Source organism: Trichoderma virens (genome assembly GCF_000170995.1).
Source record: "Trichoderma virens Gv29-8 chromosome Unknown TRIVIscaffold_70, whole genome shotgun sequence".
Lineage (NCBI taxonomy): Eukaryota > Fungi > Ascomycota > Sordariomycetes > Hypocreales > Hypocreaceae > Trichoderma > Trichoderma virens.
This window is the reverse complement of record NW_014013679.1, coordinates 113,533-139,880: the sequence shown is the minus strand read 5'-3', so window position 1 is coordinate 139,880 and position 26,348 is coordinate 113,533. Positions and strand designations below refer to the sequence as shown.

Here is a 26,348-nt window from a genome sequence, read left to right as displayed (position 1 = left end):
GTTTTCTTTATCCCAGCTGGCCTACATTCCTCCCCCCCCTCAACATCCCTGCCAAGATAACCGAAGCCTCATCACTGTTTGATATTCGCCAGCCGTGAGGCTTCAAATCATCGCAAAGTCAAATCATGCGAAGGAATCAGTGAGTATCTCGCAGTGGCTACACCATGTGTTCCTCGTCCTAATATAGACTTGCTTTCTAGATTTGCCCACCTCACTCCCCCGAGCACACCGACCGAAGACTCTCGGAAGCCATGTTTCCATTTTCTACGAAACAGTTGCAAGTTTGGGTCAAAGTGCAAGTTTTCACATGAGGTGAAAAGTAACTCACGCGCAGGTCAGTCTGCGAGAGGAGGGCACTCCAGCACCACTTCAGGCCCCTTCCACAAGAACAGCAACAGCCGCCCACCAGAAGGGAAGCTGTTGAAATGGAAGGGGCTGCTTAGGAGCGGACAGGGGACTGCTCGACCATCACATGCCATAGTCGGCCAATTCTTCAGTCTAGCTGTCGAGCTCATGGATGGAGATGTTGGCGGCGCCCAAGAGACAATCAGGCTCGTCGTCACAGAAGCGGGCCTGTCCTTTATAAAGGACGTCATAGATCGTCACATTCCTGTGGACAACATATCTGCAACGGGTGATCGTCTTTGGGAGACAGAGATTAAGCCGCTCTTTGAGCTTGTAACTCATCCTTGCGTTGTTGACTCTGCTGTTCTGGAGCAAGAGGTCGCAGCTATATTCAACTACCTCGTCGGAGTGGGAGGAGCCAGGATGAACAAGCTCTTCCACTATGTCGTCTCACTATTCAATGTGTGGCCGTCTATCGCAGCACAAAAACCCCTCATGGAGGCGGTTGAACTGTCCCTCGCAGTGCTATCCAAGATGCTGGACTGCAATACTGTCAATATCATCAACGAAGCCTTCTCAGAATTTGCCAACAGTTTAGCTACTCTCTTGGGCAACCAGGAAGAACCAGAGGAGAGGCTTCATCGTCTTCAAGCTAAAAGGCACCTTGACTATATTCGTCAGCGCACTCAAGTTGGGGATCAGCTGGCCACTCTGGAGCCTCGGGCGCATGCTACCGTAGCGCGAGAAACCTTCATTCTAACGCGAGATCTTCCTGGTCGCCTCTCTCCTGGAGGACCTAGGCACAATAACGACCACAAAGACATAGTCAATATCAAAATATTGCCAACATACGAGGAGATTATGTCGCCGCGAGAGGAGTATCTGCCAGTAAATGATTGTTCTCAGTGGCATATCTCTGGTATTCGTGGGCGTTTAGACAGAGAATTCCGTCTGATACGAGAAGATACTGTTGGCCAGATACGCGATGCAGTTCGCGAAGCCTTTGGACATATTCGTGATACCAATGGTGACCGCAAGAACTCCAACAACTTGCGTACATATACATATGATTCTGCCACTCTTATCAACATTCTCTTCGATGCAAATGCTGGTCTGGATATGGTTGTCCGTTGCGATCAGCCTTCTCCCGTTCGGGCACTGAGCCCTGAACAGAGGAAGGACTGGTGGGAAAAAACGAAACGCCTCCAAGCCGGCGCACTCGTATGTATCATGGATAAAGCAGAATCCGTCTTGTTTTTCATCGTGTCTGAGTCTACCATGAGGAACAAGGACGACAAAAAGCGCGGCTTCGGAAAGAAATCGTCGGACGAAGACTCTGAGCTTAATGAAGAAGCTGAAATTTTGACTCTTTCGGATGATGAGATGTACTTGCACGTCAAGCTACAGCTTGCTGAGCCGAATCAGGACGATGTTACTCAAGTTCTCCATTGGTCCAAGAGTACGGGGCCATTGCGCTATCGATATCTTGTCGAGTTCCCTGGCATCCTTTTGGCGTCTTTCAAGCATACGTTGGAAGCCCTTCAGCAAATGTGTCGGCAACCAAGAGTCCCTTTTGTTGATCTCTTGGCACCGAAGAATAATACCACTGAAGAGATTAATCTCCAGCCGCCTTTATACGCGAGAGCAACTGGATTTGCCTTCGACATCAAATGTCTAACGCATGATAAGTCTGAGTTTCTCATTCCGCCTTCACAGCACCCAAGTCCAAACCTTGTTGAATCACGAGCGGCTCTGGATCTTACACAGTCTGCTGCCCTCTTGAACACCCTGTCACGGGAACTGTCGCTCATCCAAGGCCCTCCAGGTACTGGCAAAAGCTACACTGGAGAAAAAATCATCAAAGTCTTGCTGGCAAACAAGGAAAAGACCGAAATTGGGCCCATACTGTGTGTCTGCTACACGAATCATGCTTTAGATCAGCTCCTTGAGCACCTTCTCGACGACGGAATCGACAAAGTCATTCGCATCGGATCTCGATCAAAGTCACAGAGGCTACAAGACCTTAATCTACGAGTGATTGTCCAAAAGAGTGATCGCACAAGATCAGAAAGGGCCACCCTTTACAATATATATCAAGAATTGGAGGCCATTGAGCACAGCATGAAGAGTTCTCTTCGTAAATTGGCGGCATCAAATTCGCCACAAGCTATTAAAACGTTTCTCGACCAGACCTTTCCTAGGCACTACCAGACGCTATTTGGAGCAAACGAAGACGGATGGGCGATGGTTACCGGAACGCCTCACAAGATCTTGCGGGATTGGCTTGTCGGTGGCTCGCGTGACGACTCTCTGTGCCGAGACATTGAAACTCTGAAGCAAACCAGACTTTCCGTTATGAATAATGTTGAGCGCCAAGTATTGTATAAACACTGGCTAAATATGATCATAACCCCAATCCTTCACGATATCACAGGACTTCAGGAAGAGCACACCCAGTTAATAGAGCGGCGAAGCCGTGTGCGCAATGACGTGGATTTGCGCTGCCTCAACCAGGCCAACATCATCGGAGTCACAACCACAGGCCTGGCCAAAAATTTGTCTCTTCTCAGGAAACTAAGATGCAAGGTCATGCTTTGCGAGGAGGCTGGAGAAGTGTTGGAGGCTCACATTTTAACCGCACTACTGCCCTCGATCGAACATGCTATCTTGATTGGTGACCATCTTCAACTGCGCCCGCAGATTCAAAACTATGAGTTGCAGAGCACAAATCCTCGAGGAAAACAGTATTCTCTAGATACATCTTTATTTGAGAGACTTGTTGAGCCGCCGCATCTGGCGGACCTGCGACTTCCATTCAGCACATTGGACACCCAGAGAAGGATGCACCCGTATATATCTGAGCTTGTTCGGTCAACCTTATACCCATCCTTGCAGGACGCCGAAAATGTAACAAAATACCCAAAGGTAGCGGGTATGAAAGAGCGGCTGTTTTGGCTTCACCACGACCGCTTAGAGGATGGTGCAGCCAGCCACGAGCCACTGAATACCTCCCACTCGAACGAGTTTGAAGTTGAAATGACGGTATCCCTCATTTCCCATCTCGTCAGGCAAGGGGAGTACTCCCAAGACGATATTGCAGTTATTACACCATACCTGGGCCAGCTACATAAGCTACGACGTCGAATGGAATCCATGTTTGAGATTTGTCTCAACGACCGCGACCTTGCTGAACTAGAAGACATGTATGAAAGCAAGGGCCAAGAAGCTTCGACAACCGCGAAAAAACAAGCTGGCAAAACAACACTCCTAAAGAGTGTTAGGGCTGCAACTGTTGACAACTTCCAGGGCGAGGAGGCAAAAGTCATTATCATCTCTCTTGTTCGAAGTAATTTGCAAAATAAGTGCGGATTCCTCAGCACTTCCAACCGCATCAATGTCTTATTGTCGCGTGCAAAACATGGAATGTATATCATCGGAAACTCTAGCACTTACTATAACGTCCCCATGTGGGAGGAAGTCATTGACATGCTCACCGCGAGCGGCCGCATCGGCACAAGTTTGGAGCTCCAGTGCGACCGACATCCCGACACCCCAATCCGTGTCTCGAACGCGGATGACTTTATAGTTTTTTCTCCCGAAAGCGGATGCAATCTACGTTGCGACAAGAGACTTGACTGCGGCCATTCTTGCACTGGAAAGTGTCATTCAGACATTTTGCATGATGTGGTTGTTTGCCATGAACCGTGTCCCCGGCCTCAAAAAGGCTGTGATCATGCTTGTCGTCGACGGTGTGGTGATCAGTGTCCACCCAAGTGCACCGTTGAGTTGAAAAACATTGATCTCGTACTCCCGTGCGGCCACAGGCTTTCTTCAGCACAATGCTGGGAGAATCAAGATCCTGCCTCGGTTCGCTGCAAAGTCGTCGTTAAACGGACAGTTCCGGGCTGCAATCATGAGGTCGAGGTCCAATGTCATGTAGACGTAGCCGCTACCAGGTATCAATGCACTGCCTTGTGCGGCCACCACCGTGAGTGCGGTCATACATGCAAGAGTCCCTGTTGTAAATGCAATAATCGGGATAATGGAGAAATTATAAAGCAGAATCACGGCATCTGCAACCAGAGGTGTGATCGGAGCTATTCAACATGCCGGCACAGCTGCTCTGCAACTTGCCACGGCGAGACTGGGTGTCCGCCTTGCAAAGAGCCATGTGAAGTACGTTGTGGACATTCGAAATGCAACAAGGCATGTCACGAGCCCTGTGCCCCTTGTGCGGCGAATACATGCCACTCGAGCTGCCCTCATACGAAGTGCACAATGCCATGTGCGGCACCATGCGACTGGGTTCCGTGCTCTAAGCGGTGCGAGAAGGCACTAGAATGCGGCCACCAGTGTAAGTGTCACCGTGATATATCATCTCCTGCATAATTCAAAGCTAACGGTTGTGTAGGTCCCTCACTCTGTGGAGAGGTGTGTCCTAACAAGGCCTTCTGCCAGCAGTGTGCGAGTGAGGACGTAAAATCCGTATGTGTCGACTTTCTGGAGATGAAAGAGTACCACGAGATCAACTTGGACGAAGAGCCATGCATTTTCCCAGACTGCGGACATTTTTTGACTACTTCGTCTATGGATGGTCAGATGGGAATGGGGGCATACTACGATATAGATGAAGATGGTCATCCAGTACAGCTCGGCAAGACTTCAGAGCCTTTCTCACTTGACAAATCGGGCATTCCGGTATGCGCAACTTGCCGGGGTTCTCTTCGAAACATTGCAAGATACGGCCGCATTATACGACGAGCTATACTTGACGAATCAACAAAGAAATTCATAGCCTGGGCGCATGGACAACACCTCTCCCTGGCAACTCGATTGCTAGAGGAACAGGATATCCTTGCACAAGCGGTCCCTGGGAAGCTACTGCAGTCCAAAACAGCCCCTGCAGCATTAAAAGGTGGCCAGCTCTCCGCCCCGAGATTGAAACAACTTCGAACTCTGCAGAGGATTGTGGGCAACGGGCGATATGACTCCATTATCGAACTTTGGAGGCAGATTGTGGCACACGCCAACAATGTTAAGCGAGAGGAGCAGCCATTCCAACGAGTGGCAGATTTTGTGCAATTTGCCAATCGCCAAAACATGGCAAGCGGAGAGTTTCGATATGATGAGTCCGTCATCCAGGTCAAGGGCTCGCTTCTTGCGGATGCGCTGCTTCTTAAATGTGAAATTACTATTCTGTTCGACTTTCGTCGCTGGATCAAGGATGGAGGGTTGGCCCAGATACAAACAGAAAGCAAACTTGATTTGTCACTTCATTGGGCCGATTCTACCAGGCTCATCGCGCAGTCACATTTACTCAAATATGTCAGGGAAGAGGTCCAGGGGCACATATTCGCTGCACAGCTCTGTGCGTTGTGTTTATCCTTTGACGGTTGTACTTTGTGGCCAGAGGGTAGGGGTGCTATGAAGGAGCAAAACGAGGAAAGTTTGAAAGGAGAGGCCATTAGCCACGTCCAGCAAGCTCGCGCTCTGTTGGAAGAGTATCCATCCACGGCCATGTTCAAGGATGAGATTGACAGTGTTGAGGACATGATCAATGGCGGCATCTATCGCCCGGTTACGGCGGAAGAAATGCGAGCTGTGTACAACGCAATGTCGAAAGAACTTCGGGGCACGGGGCACTGGTATACTTGTGAGAACAACCACCCGTTCACTATTGGTGAATGCGGAATGCCTATGGAAATGGCTAGATGCCCTGAGTGCGGCGCCAGGATAGGGGGCCATGACCATGAAGCAGTAGAGGGAACGAGGCACGCAGCAGAGATTGATAATCTGGCGAGAGGGATAAATGGATTAAACATGTAAGGAGAGACGTTGATGTGGGGTGGATTTGTCTTTACTTCTCGTTGTTGCTTATTTCACCTCAGATTGACACACCGCGTTATGTATTATGATGTCTAAACGCCTCTGATAGTGGATAGTGTAGATACACATTGCCTTGCTCAAGTCTATGCTGCTTACATTTGTCATGTCATATCTTGATAATCTAGCTTTCCGAAGCATGTCGTCGCAATCAGCGACTGTTAGGCAACCTCTGTGACGAAGTGAGTGATCTTGTAAGCTGTTGGCGTAAGATTCCGAGGATAAGCGGCTCAACGAATTGCATGCTCCTGTATAGAGTGAAGATGTTGGCTTTTGAACTAGCTCAAGTTCATAATTACTTTACGGAACTCGATAGATGGCTAGTAAGATGGGATGCTTTATACATACAAGATAACTATACAAGAAGAATGCAGTGATAGTTGGGAAATGTAGCGATAGTAACAGATACTTAAAGGACTACCTCCGCAATACCTATAACAAGAATAGCTGACGTATTTTGCGTCTCACCGTGATACGCTTAATACTATACCCGTATATACGGTCACCGGGATGTTGAGTAGGTAGGTAAGTTGACGTGTTGGCTAGTCCACTCTCTAGATAAACTACCAGCTTCACGAAGCATTCCATCAACAATCTATTAAGCAACCTCCGTGACGAACCGAGTGGTTTTGCAAGTTAATTGGATAAAATTCCGAGGAGAAACGCAATGGCTGGCATGACGGTTTCGAAGGCTCTTGCTGAGATTTTTATTTCCGCGGGTATAACGGCTCATTTCTCGAGGTGAATAGTCAAGGAATTGCGACGGACTTTGTCCATAAAAGGCTCTGATTACTCAACAGGTTTCCACCAGGCTGTAACAATTGGTGAGAAGGTCGTTGACAATGGCTTTGCCGCTAACCGCTCACAGCTGCTTACAAATGGTCGGGATGCATTGGATAAGAGTCGCTTGTCGTTGTTGTGAGGAGCTCAAGTATAAACATGAGGGGATGTTCATTTTCCTGAGGGTAAGATATTGTGCAGGTTTGGATTCGCTTTCATCTAGTAGATTCATCTAGTAGATACTTTAGCTGTGTTGAAACAAACCCCAGTTGTCTAACCATGGCGGGACATTTGTTAATGACGCTTCCGTTCCCCAAGCCGGAACCTCTTCTCAAGGCCCTTGAGGGAGCGTTTCCGAGCTTGAAGATTACGTACTTGCGTCATGAAGTTAAGCCGGTGGAAGCATTTTTCAAGCACGACATGCATATCCCACCAGGTGAGTAACAACCTAGATACCCCATTGTGGTCTATAGTCTCTATTTCCCACTAAGTACGCTGCCATCTACAGAAATCCTGCGTGAAGCCACTGCCCTGATGACCTTTGGAGTCGTTCCTGATCCTTCTGATGCTCCTAACCTCCGCTACATCCATTTCGCCGTCGCGGGAACCGATCACGTTGCTCATAAGCCGGCATTCAAGGATCCCAACATCACCATCACAACTTCCACTGGCGGCTCGAGCATTGCTGCTGCAGAATGGGTCATTGGATCTGTTCTTGGATTGACGCGCCAGCTGTTTCAGTTTAAAGAGTTGCAGAATGCGAGGGCCTGGGGTAGCTCGGTGTTGGCGCCGCCGCCATTTACCCTTGATGGGAAGAAGATGGGCATTATTGGATACGGATCCATTGGCCGGCAAGGTGATTATAGATCTTTCATCTCCTACGTAAACCAGAAGTTATATGCAGGGTCACCTTTGCTGACATTTGGTGATTTAAGTGGCGCGTTTGGCACAGGCTCTAGGGATGGACATTGTTGCCTACAACTCTCGTCCACGTCTTACAGCTGAGGATCGCAAAGACCGGAACTGGTACCAAGCTGGCTCCGGTGATCCAGAGGGCACGATTCCGAGCGCTTACTTTCACGGCCAGTCCAAGGAAGCTCTTCACAGCTTTCTCTCTCAAAACCTGGACATCGTAGTTCTCTCCCTCCCGTTGACAGCTGCCACGAAACACTTCATTGGAGAGGAAGAGCTTTCAGTTTTAAATGCCAAAAACCCAGCGATCTTGGTCAACGTCGCGCGTGGCCCGATTGTTGACCAAGACGCGTTGATCTCGTCGCTGAAGAAGGGCGCTGCTGGCGGAGGCCTTTTGGCTGCGGCTCTGGATGTTACGGATCCTGAGCCTTTGCCTGTGGAGAGTGAGCTGTGGGGTTTGCCGAATGTCTTTGTTACGCCCCATATCAGCTCTGTTACGCAGCAGACTGTTATACGGGCGTATAAGATTCTGCAGGATAATTTGGTTCGGCAACAGAAGGGTGAGGAGATGTTTAATGTTATTAAGAAGGGAAGCGTATGATGTGGATGTTGATTACCTCGGCAGGTTCTCTATAGGTACGTTGAAATTTAGCTGAATTTTAACCAACTGTCAATACTGCTACTGTGAATATCATGCGGCAAGGCCTTGTTTATCGAGGATAATAGTCTGTCCAAAGCTCCGCAAAAGAACCGCTCCCACACTGTCGCTTCTCGAGTTTGCTTAATGATACTTGCTTACAAAATATCTCATTCATCTTGCTCAGCATTGAGAGAAAAAGACGCCCCCTTTACATTAACAATCTGATTTATAATTGACATCTACATGATACCATCCGAGAATTATTTGATCCATTGTCCCCCATAAATGGGGTTGAAGTGGAAGTCTGGCCGTCGCAGCTAACAAGAAACGATTTCTTGATTGGGAAAGATTTGCCTAATTAGAGTGGTTTTTTCCGAATCAGGCAATCGACGTTTGCCTCGTCAAATGTAAGCATCGTGTGAAAGACATTCTTGCAAAGACCAAGAGGGATGCTATCGTTTGGTATTTTTGTATAAGAGACACTGGTCCTGTCTTTGATGGTTTACAATGGCCAGAAGAAGCAACTACGAATTGAACTACAAAATCAACTCTTACCAACGGCAAATACAAGCCCTATCAGCTTATTACAACCTTATTCAACATGACTCAGTCTTCCTGTCTCTGTGGCGCAAACGTCATCACCTACTCTGGCGTCCCAGAGCTCAAATTCAAATGCCACTGCGCCAACGAAGGCAAGCTCACCGGAGCAGCCCCCTTCTCGCTCAACTTCATCACCTCCACGGACACCCTGCAAGTCGTCAAGGGCGAGCTCAAGACATGGGGCTTCGTCGTGGACAGCGGCAACTTCATGACGAACCACTGCTGCGGGCAATGCGGCAGCTTGCTGTACAGGACCTCGAGCGGGTTCCCGGGCAAGATGGCGGTCAAGATTGGGTGCGTGGATGACGAGGACCTGCTCAGGACGTTTGTGCCCGAGGTGGAAATCTTTACGAGGAACAGGCCTAGCTGGGTGCCGGCTGTTGAGGGCGCGGTTCAGAACTGGACGGATTTTGGGACGGGCGAGGGGCCGAAGGAGGCTGTGGAGGCGAAATAAAAGCACAAAGATTTGAAGTTGTCGGGATGAGATGGGTTTTATTTTGCGTAGACTCGTAACTGGAGTTGGGGTATATAGATGGCAATTGAGTTGCTGGCCTTGTTGACATCCTGCAATAATTCGGGCCGATTTCTATTGCCAACTTGTGATATTTTGTTACTCTCTACTCAATTAGCTGGCCGAGCTCAGCGATGTGGATTGTTGCCTTGGACATCTTGTTGCTCTCTAATCAGTTAGCTGGCCGAGCTCGGCGTCGTGGGTTGCCTTGCACATCACTGCGAGGCTGACATGAGAAACCAGGGTGGTGATGACGCGGAGCTAGAACCCGATCTCGACTGCCGGAGAGCCGGCAATGCATCGTGTGATCTTGGGACGTTTGGCTGGGTATATTCATGTTGCCTTGTAAGCTGTGCTTGTCGCTGCCATGGGGCTAATGTAGGCGAAAGGGGTTTAACGAAATGACTGTCTGAGAAGTCGAGGTTCTACGGGAACGGGCGCATCAGACAGTCCGCCAAATCTGACGGTTCCTAGAGCATTTCAGGGATGGTATAGCCAGGAAAGAAGATGCTACTAGAGGGATTGTGTTTAATTAGAAATTGCGCAGTTCTTTGTTATTACGGCTAGTTTATGCCATCTGTATTGCGACGATGCCCGGTTGATGTGGGACCATCAGCACAGGCATCAGCGATCTAGATCAATTTAAACGGTAAGCTTATCCATGTAGCGGTTCTCCTGAATCATGTAGTTACAGTAGCGAAACTCCGCAAACCCCCATACAAACCATAAACGACAACAACATAGACAACCGAGGCGGAACTCAGCGGTAACTGACACAAACGCGGGTGCTCGGCAATAGATGGAGAATATCCAGTGGTTACCTACTATCTCCCTTGCAGCTTTCTGGCTATGAACACTTTGTTTGCCTATTTGTTGTACAAGACATCTCCACTCTCCGTAAGTGTTTCGGTTTGAACCGAATGGGTGTACATGTAACGATCATTAGAGTTACAAAACAGAGAGAAGCTATCTCATGGGTACCGAGGCCGAAATATCGAAAGCTATATCGTTTATCAATGATCTGGATAGCAATGGAAATAGACAGATCGCGAAAAGAGAAAACTGGTCGCCGAGCTGCCGCGGACAAATTACGACGTTGCAATGATACCCGGGGTCAAGGTGAATTCGAGCAAGGATCGGGTTATTCCGTATTATGGCGCTACTCGACATCTCTATTGCCGTGCTAGTACAGGATTTGCATTTGTCTTTTCTCTTTCGGTCGGTGAAACAGGACCCCTGAGGATAAAGTTTGCGTGTTGTGTAGGTTCATGACTACACGTATCCTGGATGGATCGACCCTCTGTAGAGTGAGGTTTATTTAAAGAGCTTCTGCTCGCTCTTGGCACCAGATAATTGTCACTCCAAGTTCCTGGATCCAACTTCATCTCCTTGTACCAGAGCTCAACTTGATTCAAGATGCGTACCACTACCCTTGCGGCCGCAGCCATCGCCGTCACTGGCGCAATGGCGAAACCTCGTTACCTCATGTATTTCGACCAGTAAGTATTTGCCTTCTTGATGGCCATGTCATGAATCATCATCGTATTAATGGCTCTACTAGATGGGACACGCAAAACCTGCCCGATCGCTCTGTGACGGCGGGAGTCACACACGTCACTACAGCTTTTGCTGCGACGACGCTCTTTACTTCGGGCGAGCAGTACGAGCCTTTCATGCCATTGGACCAGATCCGTGCTCTTTTCGACGATGGCACCAAGATTTGCATGGCTATTGGCGGATGGGGAGACACGGCTGGCTTCAGTGCTGGTGCTCAAAACAAAACGACGCGCCGGGCGTATGCTAAGAATGTTGCTGCGACGGTGAAGAGACTGGGCTACGACTGTGTTGGTGAGTAGATATGAACTATTATATAAGATACTCCATCATAACTGACAGTCCATCAGACATTGACTGGGAATTCCCGGGTGGAAACGGCCAGGACTACATCCAGACTCCCAACTCGGAAAAGGCCTGGGAGATTGACGCCTTCCCGCTCTTCCTGCAGGAGATTAAGAGCGCCATTGGAGGACACATTGAGCTGTCCGTTGCTGCTCCGGGACGGGTCGAGGACATGATTGCTTACACGCCCGAGAATGTGGCCAAGATCAACCACATTGCCGACTTTGTCAACGTGAGTCTCCATCTGTCTCTTGTCATATTTGGCTTTCGGCTTGAATCAGACTGACAACCTTCCAGGTCATGACCTACGACCTCATGATGCGTCGGATGAACACAACCACTCACCACTCCGGCGTTGCCAACTCTCTCGCCTCCGTCACCACTTACATCGAGCGCGGCCTCTCCCCCAGCAAAATCAACCTCGGCTTCGCCTTTTACGCCAAGTATTTCACCACTGCCCCCGGCTATAACTGCACAACCCCCGTAGGCTGCCCAACCGCAGTGCTCGAGGATGCTCAAGGCAACGACACGGGCCTTTCCGGCGCCATCACATTCGAAGTGTCGACGTATGCGGGCGCTCTCGAGCACGCCGTGGCCAACGGCATCGCGGACGAGCAGCTGGGCGGTCAGTGGTGGTGGGATTCCGAAAAGGAAATCTTCTGGACGTGGGACACGGCGGAGTTTGCTGCTCGCAAATTCAAGGAGATTGTGGTGCCAAAGGGCTTGGGAGGTGTCTTCGCGTGGGCGTTGGCGCAGGATAGCTATGATTGGAGTCGTTTCAAGGCGATGCAGGCTGGAGTCAAGGCTATGCAGCACAAGTATATTGAGTTGGGGATAACGATCTGATGGGCATCGATTCCTATCGGTGGGATGTAGTAGACTATACATTTAGTTAATCGTAATGTATCAGAGAGAATGCTCAACAGTTGTTGGCCAAGTTTGTCTTGTCTTTCTCCCTCTGAAGAAACTCGTATAATAACAAGTTAGACTGTCTGCACGCCTAGGTCAAGGTGGATACGCCGAGATCAAGGATTTTCACCTCGTGCCACGAGCTAAGGCTTAATCCTTGGCAGAGAGGGGACCGTCGGTTAGAGAAAACGTGGCAAAACTGAGCGAGAATTGCCTTATCAGTAAACAGAGGGATTCCATGCCTGCTTAAACGGCTCATTGTGTTGATAACAGAATACATGGACACGTGGATAGCTAAGCTTCCCGCAATCATTTGATGGTGATGAGCATGTCAGACTCTAACTGCTGCAAGTGTACACTTCTGGCCATGTCCACAGTCTTCTCGTGGATCGTCCGGCTACCATGGATAGCAAGTTACACCATATCCCCCCTCGGAGGCCATGCACGTTGCAGTGGTTGCATCACGGCCAGCGGGCAAATTGTTGTACCGAGGCTATATCGCCACGTACTATAGGTAGTTGAGAAATTTACCAGAATTAGAGAGATAAAGATGTGATTGCTTTGCTGGCTGACATGTAGACGCATGTGTGTGGCCATTCAGAGAGTCGATATAATCTCATCACCAACACAAACGATCCAAGATGCACTCGATTCGGAAATTAACCGACTTCATGGAGCGGAGTAAAGAGAAGAGAGTCTTTTCTTTCTGGTAGATTATAGGTCTTCTGGTCGGGTTCTGCACCATTCAGGACTAGATCACGGCAAGGACGCAGACCTAGTTGCAGCTGAGTAGCGCCGTGATGCAGCCATCACAGGGATATACTGTAGGAATACTCCATAACGATAGCACCTTGTGGTATTGAGCAGTGTGCTATTTTTAGAGCCGGGTTCTTTTCCCGGCCAGATGGGATGGAGAGCGTGACATTGCAACTGCCTGTCTGGTGATGATGCACATATACCCATGTGGATGGCGGAGACTCTCAATCTTTGGTATAGAGAAGAGACGGAGAGGATATGCCAGTATATCTCTCACTCTCTGGTGAAGCAATAGTGCTACTATGTACTGTAAACTACCTCTTTGATAGTTGTGTGCTTGCGTGTAGATTCAACACCGTAGTGCTGAGCTAGAGATTTGAAGCATTGGGTGTACTTCATCTTCATTATATTGCTAGAATGATAGATGACGAATAATAATGGATGTCAGCTCCCTTGCAGGGTGTTTGGCGAGGATGAGGACTGATCAACGACCAAAAAGGGAAGTAGTATATGGCACATTTACAGTAAACTTGAAGAACAAACTGCATCTCCCCTCCAAGATAATAGTTGCTACAGATGCTAGACACATGGAGGTAATGCTGGTTAGTGGCGTGGAGATGGTAGCTGTATTGGACCCAAGTGGGACGCTCTAATACCAGGTACGTCGTACTTGTACATGCACAAACGGCTAGTTGGCGCCGGAGCTAAAAGTTGGCAGTACCTCGGCGTCGTTAGCGCTGCGTCTTGAGGCCAGCCTCGAGGAAAAAGTGCGAGTTGTCAGAAGTATAAAGCAGAGGAGGGACAAACCATGTTGGTGCTGTGGCAGTTTAGCCAGCGCCGTCATCATGGCGTGAAATGTGGCCAATAGCAGCGTATCGACCCCTTTTTTTTTCTGTTCGTCTTACATTCCAGCAAATTGATGGCGTCCTTTTTCGCCTCAATCCTGCTTGCTGTTGGCCCCCCCAAGAGAAGAGGCAAACAGAGATAGATGCCCTGTAAAGAGTTCCCTCTCTCCAACCCATGCTATCGAAAAAAACAACCAGGATGTCGCCAAATGATAAATGAATCTGGTCCTATAAATAGCCAGAGGTTGCATGCATCTAAGCGCCTAGCCGGACATTGGCCTAGCGGAGGCCTGCGATTGGACCGTCTGCAGCACGCGGATCCCTGGCATCGGAGTGGAGAGGCTGGAATAGTCTGAATGATGGAGAAGGTAGAAAGTGCTCAGCGGTTAGAAGATGCTTTTTCTCCGGGGTTCGGGAGTTTATACTAAAAGCAAGCATCTACGCGCGAGTGCTTGCTTACTTGCGTGGGTTGTACATATTACATATTGCCGAACGATCTCTTGCTCATCCCCTCCATCCCCATCTTTTCTCTCTCACAAGCACAAAAATCGACAGCCACCCATACTTGAATCTTGGTTTTGTTGTATTATTCTGTGCTGTGCTTTGCTTCTCCATCTGTCGCATCTCCTCTCCATTGCCATTGATACCATCTCAAGCTAGACATTGCGTTACATCGACTGCTGCAACATCAAAAATCCTCCGAATCGGACGCGAACCAACAGCATTGACAAAGTGGGAATTCCACCCACCTACACATACTCGCACAACACCTGCATATCGAAGAAGAAAAAAAGGTTGAATCGACGAGTATTCGACAAAAGAAAAAAAAAAAAATGGCTGCGAGAGGCGTTCTCACGGCATTCTGCCTCTTTGCCCTCCCGCTTCTGTCGTGGGCGCATACCGTCATTGTCTATCCCGGCTGGCGAGGCGACAATCTCATCACAAACGACACATTCCCATACGGCATGCAGTGGATGTATCCTTGTAAGCTTGAAGCCCCCTGCTCTCAACTATAACCTGGCACAGCATTAACATGCTCTCACATAGGCGGCGGAATCCCTCTGACGACAAACCGCACATACTGGCCCACGACCGGCGGCCCGATATCCTTCCAGCCCGGCTGGTTTGTCGGCCATGCGACGGCCATGCTGCAGGTCAACTTAGGTCTTGGAACCGACGGCCCTGATGGCGGTCCGCTAGAGATGGCGCATCAGATCGTGCCGCCCTTTTCCATTGTCGGCCCCAGCAACAATCCCTTCCCAGGCACCATCTGTCTAGACAAGGTGCAGATTCCGAACCCTGCCGACATTGGCATCAAGGCCGGCGTCAACGCGACGATTCAGGTCCTCATGAACGCCCAGCATGGGGCTTCTTTGTTTTCGGTAAGCTTTGCAACATGTGCTGGGTCTCGTATACAAGACAAGACTGACAATGGGGGCAAACAGTGCGTCGATATTACCTTTGTCGAACCCGGTGACAAACGCCTCGCGCCCGTCAACGGCACCAACTGCTTCAACTCGTCCGATATTGGATTTGCCGACATTGAGACCATTACCATCTCAAAGGGCGTCTTCATCGATGATCTTTGAAGCGTTGGCTGGCAGAACATGAATATCAGAAAAGAAAATAACCGAAAAAAAAAAAACGAAGAAAATGAAAAAATCCCGCGGAATGTTTGAAAAACAACGGGAACAAACAGAGCCCCTACGAATTTAGGAAAGGGATGATATACCCAAGAAGCACCAGTATGATACATCGTCAACGAAAAGACACCAACAGAGGAAGCAAGAAAAGGTGTTTATTTACTGTATTTTAGAAGGCACAGGTTGCTGGATTACCAATATTTTCTTCTTTTCTCATTGTATATACCTTTTTCTTTGTTATTTTTAGATGAAATGATGACGACATTTACTTCAGCTTCAGTAGCTTGATTCGCTCTTGTTCCAAGCCCCAGTTCCACCGGGTGTTTGCATCCCGATCTTCTCATATTACTCCGTCCGGTGGATTGATGGAGGAACGAACCAGAGATGCAGTTTGTCTGTTTGTCTCGGCTGGATGTGCCGCCATCTGCAGCCATGTTTTGCTTAAGCGCTGCGTCCATCTGCACTGTTTCACTTGCACGCCTGTATACAGCCAAGTTACTTTTAAGGTGTTGACTTGTACGTGGTAGTGAACGTAGCAAGCTTCATGTCGCCTGTTCGTCATTATTGACTGTCTTGAGTCGGTCTTACAAGCGGGGGGCTGTTCATGACTCTGGAGCTCTGCATCTAGCCGTGATTCTTTATTCCGCTACCGTTTGTAAAATAAATCTGCGTCAAAGCCGGCTGCCGAGCTCGTACCGCTCATGATTATGGCTATTCGCTTCAAAATGCCCTCTCTTGCAGCATTGCACCGCGGAACGCATTCACTACTTGAGCAAACGAGAAGGAGATAGACAGACGCCGTGTAACTACAACACACTGAATATATGCCAGGTCTCAGCTGGAGGCTTTCTCTAGTGATTGCCAAGGTACATATAATCATTGCTTGCTCCTGTTTCCAAGGGCTATAACTTGTCCCCATTGCTTCGGTATCGGGATCCCGTACTAATCTATTTATCTAAAACAGAAACAGAAACAAAAAATTTTACATCGTCCACGGAAAACAATTTGCTGCCGTCTTTTCCATCTCAGTTGGACAACATGTCCTCCTCCTCCTCTACCTCAGCCTCGAGCACAAATAGTTCTAGTTCCCAAGGCAGCTCCAAAAGCAAATGGGACACTGAGTACATTGATATCCCCAGAGAGAAAGGGCTACCTCTGAGATTCATCGCATATGCCGCAGGAGCCTCGCTCCCCACCACAATGAAGAAGATGACGAGAAAGGAGAAGAAGGGCGGAGAGGGTGCCTCCAGATGGGACTTTCTTGGTCGTGACACGCAGCTTTTCTGGGTCGTCCAGCCTGAGGACCGTCAGAGGCGCGGTCGGAGCAGAAATCCTCGTGAGCGAAACAGGCAGAAGAGTACATCGACTGCATCGTCCCCGGCATCGTCACCTGAAATCAATGTTGCCCCAGGGCAATTTGGAGAGCCGGCGGGCTATTTCCCCCATCCAACAGCTTCAGGAGCTGCAGGTGTCCCAATGGTTCCTCCAGGACATGGTCCTCCAAGAGGTTCTGGTTTTTCGTTTGGGTTCCCCCCCGGAACCAATTTCCCTGGAGGCCCTCTGCCACCTTTCGGACGGAATTAAGCTTTCATCATCTGCATCCCTTTTCTTTCTGTTACTTCTCTATCTGTCAAGCTATGTAACAGATGGACGTTGGGGAAGGACGGCAAGACACAGCGAGACAGACACCAAAAATGCTCGAGGTGGAGATGATGACGATCTGAGAACGAGGCTGAGGTTGTGATACTCCATTATACGAGCCCGTGCATTTTACAACATGTACCATACATGTACCTTGGTGTCCTGCCGAGACACTCCGCCTCGGGCCAGAGGATACAACATGATGATTCTACATTTGTAATTACAAGAAAAGAACGAGAAAAAAAAAAAAAAAACATCAACCCACTTGATCAAAACCCATGATTGATGAAAACTACCCAATGACGTTTCTCATGCAACTCCCGGGTTGGCCGTGTTTTGAAAGAAGGCACTAGCCACAGTTGGCACGCCGGGAGTGGCTGTGCGCCAACAGCAAAGGAGGCATGGGAGGCGCCCCTCGTCCGCTTGTCCTCGCTCAACTGCATCATCCATTCACCATTCGTCTCCTTGACCACCGCACTTGGCTCGACTTGGCTTCGCGCTTATGGAGCTCACCCGCTGTCCAGGCAGCCTTACGAGGCACCTACGAGAACCAGCACGGAGAGCTGGTTGGAGTATCAATGCAATGCGACGCCGGAATGAGGCTTAGCGGACCAAACAGCGCATCAAATCTCGGTTGGCAGCTGTGACTCAGTCGGTAATCGACCGTGAACTTTGCAGATTTGCATGCCTGTACGATCGGGTCGGAGGCCTGTGTGGAGAGAGAAGCGTTTGCACATGCGATTTGCACATTGACGCTGCATGATGATGTGGGCCTAACAGCGCATTGCATCCAACCTTTTTTTCTGGGGGCACGCGAGCACGAGCACGAATTGAGAAGAAGAAGAAGAAGAAGAAGGGAGAAGGGAGAAGGAGAAGAAGGGAGAAGCTTGCATCTCTGTTCCATCTGAATTGCTCTCAAAACGCTACACATCTCCAACCTACGCATCACGCATCAAACTCCTTCTATTGACGTTTGAAGCTTACATGGAGACGACGAGAATGGCACAGCACATGCAGCTTCAACTTTGCGCCTCACGGCTCCGAACAGAGGGCCTCAGATCAGGCAGCCAGCCAGTCCCACACTCGGCGGGAGTCATCCAACAAGATCTGCCTCCTCCACACCGTCCCTCCAGCCATTCACATGCTCCTGTGCGCCGGCTGGAGGCTCCACTGGCTCTAGGCCGCAGCAGCGCCGCAGCCATATCCGTGTCTAGCCAGAGAGGCTCTGTCCTTGGCTTCCTCTTATATAAAGATGCCATGATCGTCAATCTCAAGACAAACTCATAACCAGTCCATCTCTCTCTCTTCTTCTCCCCTATTCCCTCGTGGGCTGGTAACAAGCCATATCTGCGGCTTTTACTTGTCCAGTCTGGAATCTCGTCGTCTACGATACATACCAGCTCGTAGTGGCGAGTGACATCAGACGGACAAAAATCTCAGACGAAAAGTGTCGCCGGTCGGAACCCGCGTGTTCCCACAGACACTCCAGCAATTCATCATCAAAACCACACACATAGGAGCGCTCGCCGTTTGCATCCCACCATGGATCCCTTCATCAATATGTCGGCGCAGTTCCCTAACGGGGCTGTCCCCAATCCCCGATTCGTCCTCCTCGACTACTTCTTCCCGGGCTTCTCCATGTTTACGTCGGCCCTGCACACTTACCTGGGCATCGACCTCAACTTTTACATCCCTCTACTTGTCGCCATCTTCGGTCTGAATTTTGTATGGAGCTATTTCAGCACCTCCGCGTGGGCATGGATCGACGAATATCTCATGTCGTCATTCAGGGTCCGCACTGACGACGAGATTTACAACATGCTGATGCTCTGGATTTCGCGACAAAAGTTTTCTCAAAACTCGCGACGGTTCCTGGTCAATACCGACCTGTACTCTCGCAGTAGCTACATCTGGGGAGGCTCCAACGACGATAGCGATGACGAGGACGGGGACGAGGAGATCAGTGTCGATATCCTGGGCCCAAAGCAGACTCTGCACTATACCCCTTCGTTCGGCTCTCATCTGTTTTGGTACAAGGGCTGGCCTCTGTTCTTTGAACGCCACCAGAACCAGCAGCAAATCAACTTCCAGAGTGCTAGCGAACGCGAGGAGCTTTCCATCTCGTGCTTTGGGCGCAACCCGCGACTCCTCAAGGAACTCCTCCTGGAGGCCCGTCAGATGTACCTCAAGAAGGACGAGCGCAAGACTCTAATCTATCGCAGCTCCAGTGGTTCTGCCTACGGTGGTGAGCCTTACTGGCAGCGCAGCATGTCCCGTCCTAACCGCCCCTTCTCAACCGTCATCTTGAGCGAGAAGATGAAGCAGGATCTGATTGACGATGCCGCCGACTACCTCAACCCTGCTACTCGCCGGTGGTATGCTAACCGTGGTATCCCCTACCGACGCGGTTACCTTCTCTACGGCCCTCCAGGTACCGGAAAGAGCTCGCTCAGTCTGGCTCTAGCTGGATACTTCAGGATGAAGATTTACATTGTCAGCCTGAGTTCCATCAATGCCACGGAGGAAGGCCTCACTTCTCTCTTCAGCAACCTGCCTACTCGCTGTCTTGTCCTCCTTGAAGACATCGACACCGCTGGTTTGACACATACTCGAGAGGAGCCAGATGCCACGCCTGCCCCCGATTCAAACCCAAATTCTCCCAAGCCACCATCTACCAATACAGGATCGGGTGGGCGCCTTTCACTTTCTGGCCTTCTCAACATTCTGGATGGAGTCGCTTCACAGGAGGGCCGTCTTCTCATCATGACAACCAATCACATCGACAAGTTGGACAAGGCGCTGATTCGACCCGGCCGCGTAGACATGATTGTCCCCTTTAGCCTTGCTGACAAGACCATGACCGAGTCCATCTTCCGCGCCATCTACGCTCCCTTTGAAAGCGAGATTTCCGCGACCGAGCTGGCCCTCGGCTCCAAGAGCGGTACCAGCACGCCCAAGCGCATCGAGCCGGATGAGGAGGCAAAGGAACGGTGGGCCAGGCAGCATGCGGAGATTTCTCAGCGCATTGAGGTTCTGTCTGTGCAGTTTTCTGCCAAGATCCCCGAGCATGAATTCAGCCCTGCCGAGATCCAGGGACTGCTTCTCAAGCATAAGCGGTCACCTGATGACGCCCTTGAGGCTGCAGATGATTGGGTGATTCAGACTCGCAAGGATAAGAAGGAGAAGGAAGTGCAGGAGGCTGAGAAGCGACGCAAGGAGCAGGAGGAAGAAGAGAAGAAGGCCAAGGCTGAAGAGGAGCAGAAGAAGAAGGAGAGCGAGGGCAACACGGCAAAGACTGAAGGCGTAGACCAGAAGAAGAGTGCCGAAACCAAGAGCGCCGATGACACTCCCAAGGAGCCTCAATCCACGGGAGAAGGAGAGGTCAAGGCGGAGACACCCGAGGTGGCTAAAGATGAAAAGAAGAACACTGCATCGGATTCGGAGTATGAGCGGGTGTGAAGCGTTGGACAGACGGATAGTCAGATGTCGGGTTGCATAGCATGGCGTTTCTGGGATTGAGAGATTTTGGCCTGGGCGAAATAGCCCTTTTTTGGGATATCAAATAGAATAACTGATGAAATCAACTCCAAGAGCCTATTCGTTTGATAGGCTCATGCATGACGTATTAGTCCCATACTTTGTGAGCGCTCGTGATAAGGCTTGTTGCAATTCCATCAACCTCTATTGGATTGATTGCAACGCACGCCTTGGATCCTTTTTCTTCATCGATTAACTCTCACGCGCGCGGCTTATGGCTACATCAAAGCTGACGGCATATGCACAATGCCGTGCGTCCATTTTCATCCGGCCCGGCCTAGATTAGATGGCCGCCGCCTTGTTGATACTACTCCATGACCCGAGATAAGCAGCATCTCGATGGTGTCATGGGCCAGATCTATCACATTTCATATAGATGTTTTGCCATTGCCGGGTTTGCATACGGATGAAATACTGTTAGGCTTACGTTCCCCTTGCCACAAGGCTGGACAAAATAAGTCGTCATGGTATGCGCTGGTGCGACGCTGTGCTGGGTCGACGACATCTGCCGTGTAAGTGGGAATCAAGGCAAAAAAAAGCGAGGTGTAGGGTTTTGTTGTCGTTGTTGATTGTTTCTAGTGTTTGAACTGACTCGCAACACATGGGGAGGGCTAACTTTGTCGTACGATTGGGGGGTGTTGCGGTTGCGACTTTGGGTTGTATTTTGTATTAATCATTGTCTGATCGACGGCTGACTAGGATGATGATGTACATCCCTCAAGGATCACAAAGGTTAGTCTGGTACAAGCCCGATATATTGCATGAGGTGGGTCGTAATATATAAAGTCGCTGTACGGAGTACTTTACTCACTATATAAATTAGTAGAGTAAAAAAATAAATCTACAATTTATTCTCATTAAGCTAAAAACAAAAAGACGTCAAGCTCTGGTATAACAAATACCATACATAAGGAAATATCCATTCTTTTCTAATAATACGTAGTTTTGTATTTATTATTATTTACTTTATTACTTTATATATAATATAGTATTTATATAAACTTACTAACTTATGTAATGCAGCAGAGCTTGTACTAAGCTAACTTTTGTGATCCTTGTGGGATGTAGGTTTTGCTTTATCTTGTTGATTGAGTTTGCATGCAACGAGGTGGCTTTGTCTGAAGTTTGATAGCCCACGTGTTGTTGATAGCAATCAAACTGGCCGAAAAAGTGCAAACGTTCCTATCATAGAGAATAAAAGTTACATTTTTGATATATGACGGCAGTGGAAAAGACTCAATGCGACTACGACAAACTAGAATAACGAGCAGGATTCGCGATTGCATCCCTCTTACCAACTGGCGATTGTTTATCGATATGGCGTTACGAAAGGAAAAGGTACGAGTACGTTCGGATCCAATGCAAAGCAGATCTGCCGCATGTCTGGCCAATGAGCGACGATAACAGTGTGGAGACGACTTGTAAACGTGTAATTACCGCAAATAAATCGGGGCGTATTCGTATTTAGCGCAAACTGCCTCCAGTTTTAGTCAGACAATTTTTTTTTGGCGGGAGGTATTCGTATTCGCACTTTGTTTTCGTTGGTCAATCTCCAATCTCTTAATGTTTCATGCACGGTATAATACCGATGGGAATCTGACGAAATGCGACACATCATGGAGCTAAGCTACCTTATTGGTAAAGCTACAAGCTGCGGACAGGTTTCCATTGCATTTCGGCATTGGTGAATTCGTATTGGGTACCTGATCTCGTTTTGATTCATCCAGCTAAAACGCATGTCTCGCTCGCCTGGATCCGAACCTTGTTCCGTCCGGAAGTGGGGCCGGCCCGGAATCCGAGCGGCATTGCCAGAATACCAAAACAGGTACTCGTACTCCGTACTGCTCTGGGGGCCCAAGCTCCTCTCTGCTGCTGAATCTGAGATGAATGATGACGATTCCATGGCTCAGTATGTATGATGCGGAGTGCTGATGAATGAGAGACTCTCTACGGAGTACATGTAGGTGGATACATCCCTCCGAAGCTGAGAGGATATACTATGTAGGTAGCTGAACTGCAGCTCCGTATCTCCGTGTCTTATAAGCATTGGAAACGGGGGCGGGGCAAGGGTGTCGCCATATGGAAGACCATGTGGTTACAGGCGTTCGAAGGAGGGCAACTTATGGGAAAGGAATCAAGCTGCATGGTAGGAATCGGCCATTATCCCGAACAAGTATTCAGCTGTGCACGGCCGCGTCTTGGAGTGCAGAGTCTGACCATAAGGGAGAGAGACCACGGTGAGTAGCCTTGCGGCCTCAGAGTGATGCCCGCCGTTCGCCACAGAAGGATGCGTTGCGAGGCCTCACAAGGCTCTGGATTCGTCTGTTTGTCCTGCATTGTACTACGAATATACGAAATAGACACGCTATGACGCTTTTTGATGCTTACTGTACTGTACATACCAGGCACGGCTATCTAGATGGGAAAGTGAGATTTTACCTAGCTAGCTTACATAGTAGTAGTAGTAGCCTCTAGATGGCGGTGGAGCCCAACTGGCGCGGGACTGGCATGTTGAAGAAGCAGTTCTGGAGGCAACGAGCGATAAAAAACAGGACCGGTGGGGCATTGACAACGCAGCGGTGTTGATGGTGAGATTGTGCCTTTGATGGATGGGAATAGAGACACTGAGCTAACAGCTTTCGGCACCCAAAGCCCCGATTTTGACGACGCAAGGCCCGGCCTAATAGAAAGGCTAATAGGAAATATGGAGCAGCAACGGAGAGAAGGAACATGAAGACGAAGGGGAGAAAAAGGAGACACGGTAGCAACAAGGTGTGATATCTTTGGTGCGAGTAAGAGGTGCTGGTTAGATTGGAATTAGTCCGTGTTCCTGTATCCGTTTCCCCCCCCACAAGCTTTTTTCCCTGGTTGCGTGGAGGAGATAAAGCGAGAGGGAGAGAGAGAGAAAGAGAGAGAAAGATCAGAGATAACAGTAACAGTCAGATGAGCAGGGATGCGAAGCCAAGTCGCAGTCGCAGTAGAAAGGGAATAGCGGTAGTAGTACCTGAGCTGCTCGTATCTGGATGCTCAGACGCAATGTATTCGTACTTGTGCCGCCGTACTCGTAGTCGCGATCTGGCCCGTCCTGTGCAATACATAGGTACATGTACTCGTACTTGTACTGCTCTCAATTTATGGTGGCCGCCAACAAAACGGCCCCTCCCCACCATCTCTGCTGTAGTACACGCTGCTGAACCCACTAAACCCACCGTGGCCGACCCCTGGCAGAAGCGCTCCAAGTCCCCTGTTTCTGCTGCAGCTCAGACGCTACAGCGATGCGCACCGCCTGCCACAGAGTGCGGTGAAAATTGAACATTTAAATGCACAGGCACGCCGCCACGTTCCACATTCATCAAGTCGACATCCATTCCCTCACGAGCTTCACTCTCTCTCCAGTTCCTCTCCAGTTCCTCTCCTTACACTCGCCTCGCGTTTCCCACAGCTCAATTGCACCCAGTCCACTTGCACCATGGCCACTCGTCCTCAGAACATTGGCATCAAGGCCATTGAGATTTACTTCCCCAGCCAGGTTGGTCCCCCAGCGAATTGCCCCTCCATTCCCGTATCCCGCATCCCACGAGACACGACGTCGCTGACAATTGCTTTGCCAAACAGTATGTTGAGCAGACCGAGCTCGAGAAGTTCGATGGCGTTGCCGCTGGCAAGTACACCATTGGTCTAGGCCAGACCAAGATGGCCTTTTGCGACGACCGTGAGGGTACGTTGAGAGTTGCTCGCTCTTTTCCCTCGTCTCTCCCCTGAACTTTAGCTGACTCGACCGTGTGCCTCCAGATATCTACTCAATGTCCCTCACCGTCACCTCCAGACTGCTCAAGAACTACAACATCGATGTCAACTCCATCGGCCGCCTCGAGGTTGGCACTGAGACCATCCTCGACAAGTCCAAGTCTGTCAAGTCTGTCCTGATGCAGCTCTTTGGCGACAACACCAACATTGAGGGTGTCGACACCATCAACGCCTGCTACGGCGGCACCAACGCCTTCCTCAACAGCGTTAACTGGGTCGAGTCCTCCGCCTGGGACGGCCGCGATGCTATTGTTGTCGCTGGCGACATTGCCCTCTACGCAAAGGGTGCTGCCCGCCCCACTGGTGGCGCCGGTGCCGTCGCCATTCTCGTTGGCCCTAACGCTCCTATTGTTGTCGAGCCCGGTCTGCGTGGCAGCTACATGCAGCACGCCTACGACTTCTACAAGCCCGACCTGACCAGCGAGTACCCCGTCGTCGACGGCCACTTCTCTCTGACTTGCTACACCAAGGCCCTCGACGCTGCCTACCGTGACTACTGCAAGAAGGAGGCCAAGCTGGCCAACGGCACCACCAACGGTGTCGACGAGTCCAAGACCCCCCTGGACCGCTTCGACTACCTTGCCTTCCATGCTCCCACCTGCAAGCTGGTCCAGAAGTCGTACGCCCGTCTGCTGTACCACGACTTTTTGAGCAACGCTGATGCCCCTGCCTTCGCCGAGGTCGCCCCTGAGCTGCGCGACATGGACTACGAGAAGTCTCTGACCGACAAGGGTCTCGAGAAGGCCTTTATGACCCTCACCAAGAAGCGCTACCAGGAGCGCGTCAACCCCGCCATCCAGGTCGCTACTCTGTGCGGTAACATGTACTGCGCCAGTGTCTGGGGTGGATTGGCCAGCTTGCTGTCCTTCACCGACAGCAAGGCCCTCGAGAACAAGCGAATTGGCCTCTTCAGCTACGGCTCTGGTCTGGCCGCCACCTTCCTGTCTCTCCGCGTCGTCGGCAGCGTCGAGACCATTGGCAAGACTCTGAACATTCCCGCTCGTCTGGAGGCCCGCCGCGCTGTCCCTCCTGAGACTTATGACGAGGTAAGTTTTGATTCCATTTCAATATCAATTATCCATCTCCTGACTAGTATGCTAACTTGATTTCTTAGATGTGCAACCTCCGAAAGCAGGCCCATCTCCAGAAGAACTACACCCCCAAGGGCGATGCCTCCACCATCACCCCCGGCACCTTCTACCTCGAGAAGGTCGACGACATGTTCAAGCGCGAGTACTCTGTAAAGGCTTAAGCGTCTTTTCATCCTTTCTGAACCTTTTTCGTCGAACATTCAAAAAGATTACCCCCCTTTTTATACTTGAATAATTTGTGCGGCATGGGAGCACACGGCGTCCTATTTTTACCACGTTGGGCGATTTTTTTTTATTATTACATGGGAAACTGTCTACTGGCACGAAACGAGCACAGCGATAGACTCATCTGCTGAAGAATATGCAGGTGACATGTTTTTGGTTTTTTTTTTTTTTTTTTTTTTTTTTTTGCTATGATTTTTATATGTTGTCCTTCCGCTGGATAGACAGACGAGGCGTTGGGCCATAATGAGGGGGTTGCTAGGAGGAAAAAAAAAGACGAGGATGAAGCGACGATTGCTCTCTATATGATTGGGCATACTTGGTGTA

The 26,348-nt window shown here is 49.8% G+C and overlaps 8 protein-coding genes across 8 annotated transcripts; all 8 read left to right on the top strand.

The window, feature by feature from the left end:
• Positions 1-251: 251 nt before the first annotated feature.
• TRIVIDRAFT_192118 (uncharacterized protein) lies at positions 252-6,171 on the top strand (the record flags this gene model as incomplete). Its single annotated transcript, XM_014100244.1, has 4 exons — positions 252-293; positions 454-1,648; positions 1,679-4,699; positions 4,757-6,171. 4 exons carry the CDS (start codon positions 252-254, stop codon positions 6,169-6,171), a joined length of 5,673 nt encoding a protein of 1,890 aa, XP_013955719.1.
• A 1,116-nt stretch (positions 6,172-7,287) lies between these two features.
• On the top strand, positions 7,288-8,521 carry TRIVIDRAFT_192117 (uncharacterized protein; the record flags this gene model as incomplete). The annotated part of the gene is made up of 3 exons (XM_014100243.1): positions 7,288-7,448; positions 7,482-7,864; positions 7,944-8,521. 3 exons carry the CDS (start codon positions 7,288-7,290, stop codon positions 8,519-8,521), a joined length of 1,122 nt encoding a protein of 373 aa, XP_013955718.1.
• A 640-nt stretch (positions 8,522-9,161) lies between these two features.
• On the top strand, positions 9,162-9,614 carry TRIVIDRAFT_52265 (uncharacterized protein; the record flags this gene model as incomplete). Its single annotated transcript, XM_014100242.1, has 1 exon — positions 9,162-9,614. The coding sequence occupies one exon, from the start codon at positions 9,162-9,164 to the stop codon at positions 9,612-9,614; it is 453 nt and encodes a 150-aa protein (XP_013955717.1).
• A 1,473-nt stretch (positions 9,615-11,087) lies between these two features.
• Positions 11,088-12,416, top strand: TRIVIDRAFT_52335 (glycoside hydrolase family 18 protein; the record flags this gene model as incomplete). Its single annotated transcript, XM_014100241.1, has 4 exons — positions 11,088-11,170; positions 11,233-11,519; positions 11,576-11,802; positions 11,868-12,416. The coding sequence occupies 4 exons, from the start codon at positions 11,088-11,090 to the stop codon at positions 12,414-12,416; spliced, it is 1,146 nt and encodes a 381-aa protein (XP_013955716.1).
• A 2,497-nt stretch (positions 12,417-14,913) lies between these two features.
• Positions 14,914-15,669, top strand: TRIVIDRAFT_52320 (uncharacterized protein; the record flags this gene model as incomplete). Its single annotated transcript, XM_014100240.1, has 3 exons — positions 14,914-15,064; positions 15,128-15,462; positions 15,526-15,669. The coding sequence occupies 3 exons, from the start codon at positions 14,914-14,916 to the stop codon at positions 15,667-15,669; spliced, it is 630 nt and encodes a 209-aa protein (XP_013955715.1).
• A 1,092-nt stretch (positions 15,670-16,761) lies between these two features.
• TRIVIDRAFT_222965 (uncharacterized protein) lies at positions 16,762-17,307 on the top strand (the record flags this gene model as incomplete). Its single annotated transcript, XM_014100239.1, has 1 exon — positions 16,762-17,307. The coding sequence occupies one exon, from the start codon at positions 16,762-16,764 to the stop codon at positions 17,305-17,307; it is 546 nt and encodes a 181-aa protein (XP_013955714.1).
• A 1,510-nt stretch (positions 17,308-18,817) lies between these two features.
• Positions 18,818-20,984, top strand: TRIVIDRAFT_216205 (uncharacterized protein; the record flags this gene model as incomplete). The annotated part of the gene is made up of 1 exon (XM_014100238.1): positions 18,818-20,984. One exon carries the CDS (start codon positions 18,907-18,909, stop codon positions 20,821-20,823), a length of 1,917 nt encoding a protein of 638 aa, XP_013955713.1.
• Positions 20,985-24,370: 3,386 nt separating this feature from the next.
• TRIVIDRAFT_70450 (uncharacterized protein) lies at positions 24,371-25,960 on the top strand (the record flags this gene model as incomplete). The annotated part of the gene is made up of 4 exons (XM_014100237.1): positions 24,371-24,430; positions 24,517-24,619; positions 24,694-25,754; positions 25,823-25,960. 4 exons carry the CDS (start codon positions 24,371-24,373, stop codon positions 25,958-25,960), a joined length of 1,362 nt encoding a protein of 453 aa, XP_013955712.1.
• Positions 25,961-26,348: the final 388 nt, after the last annotated feature.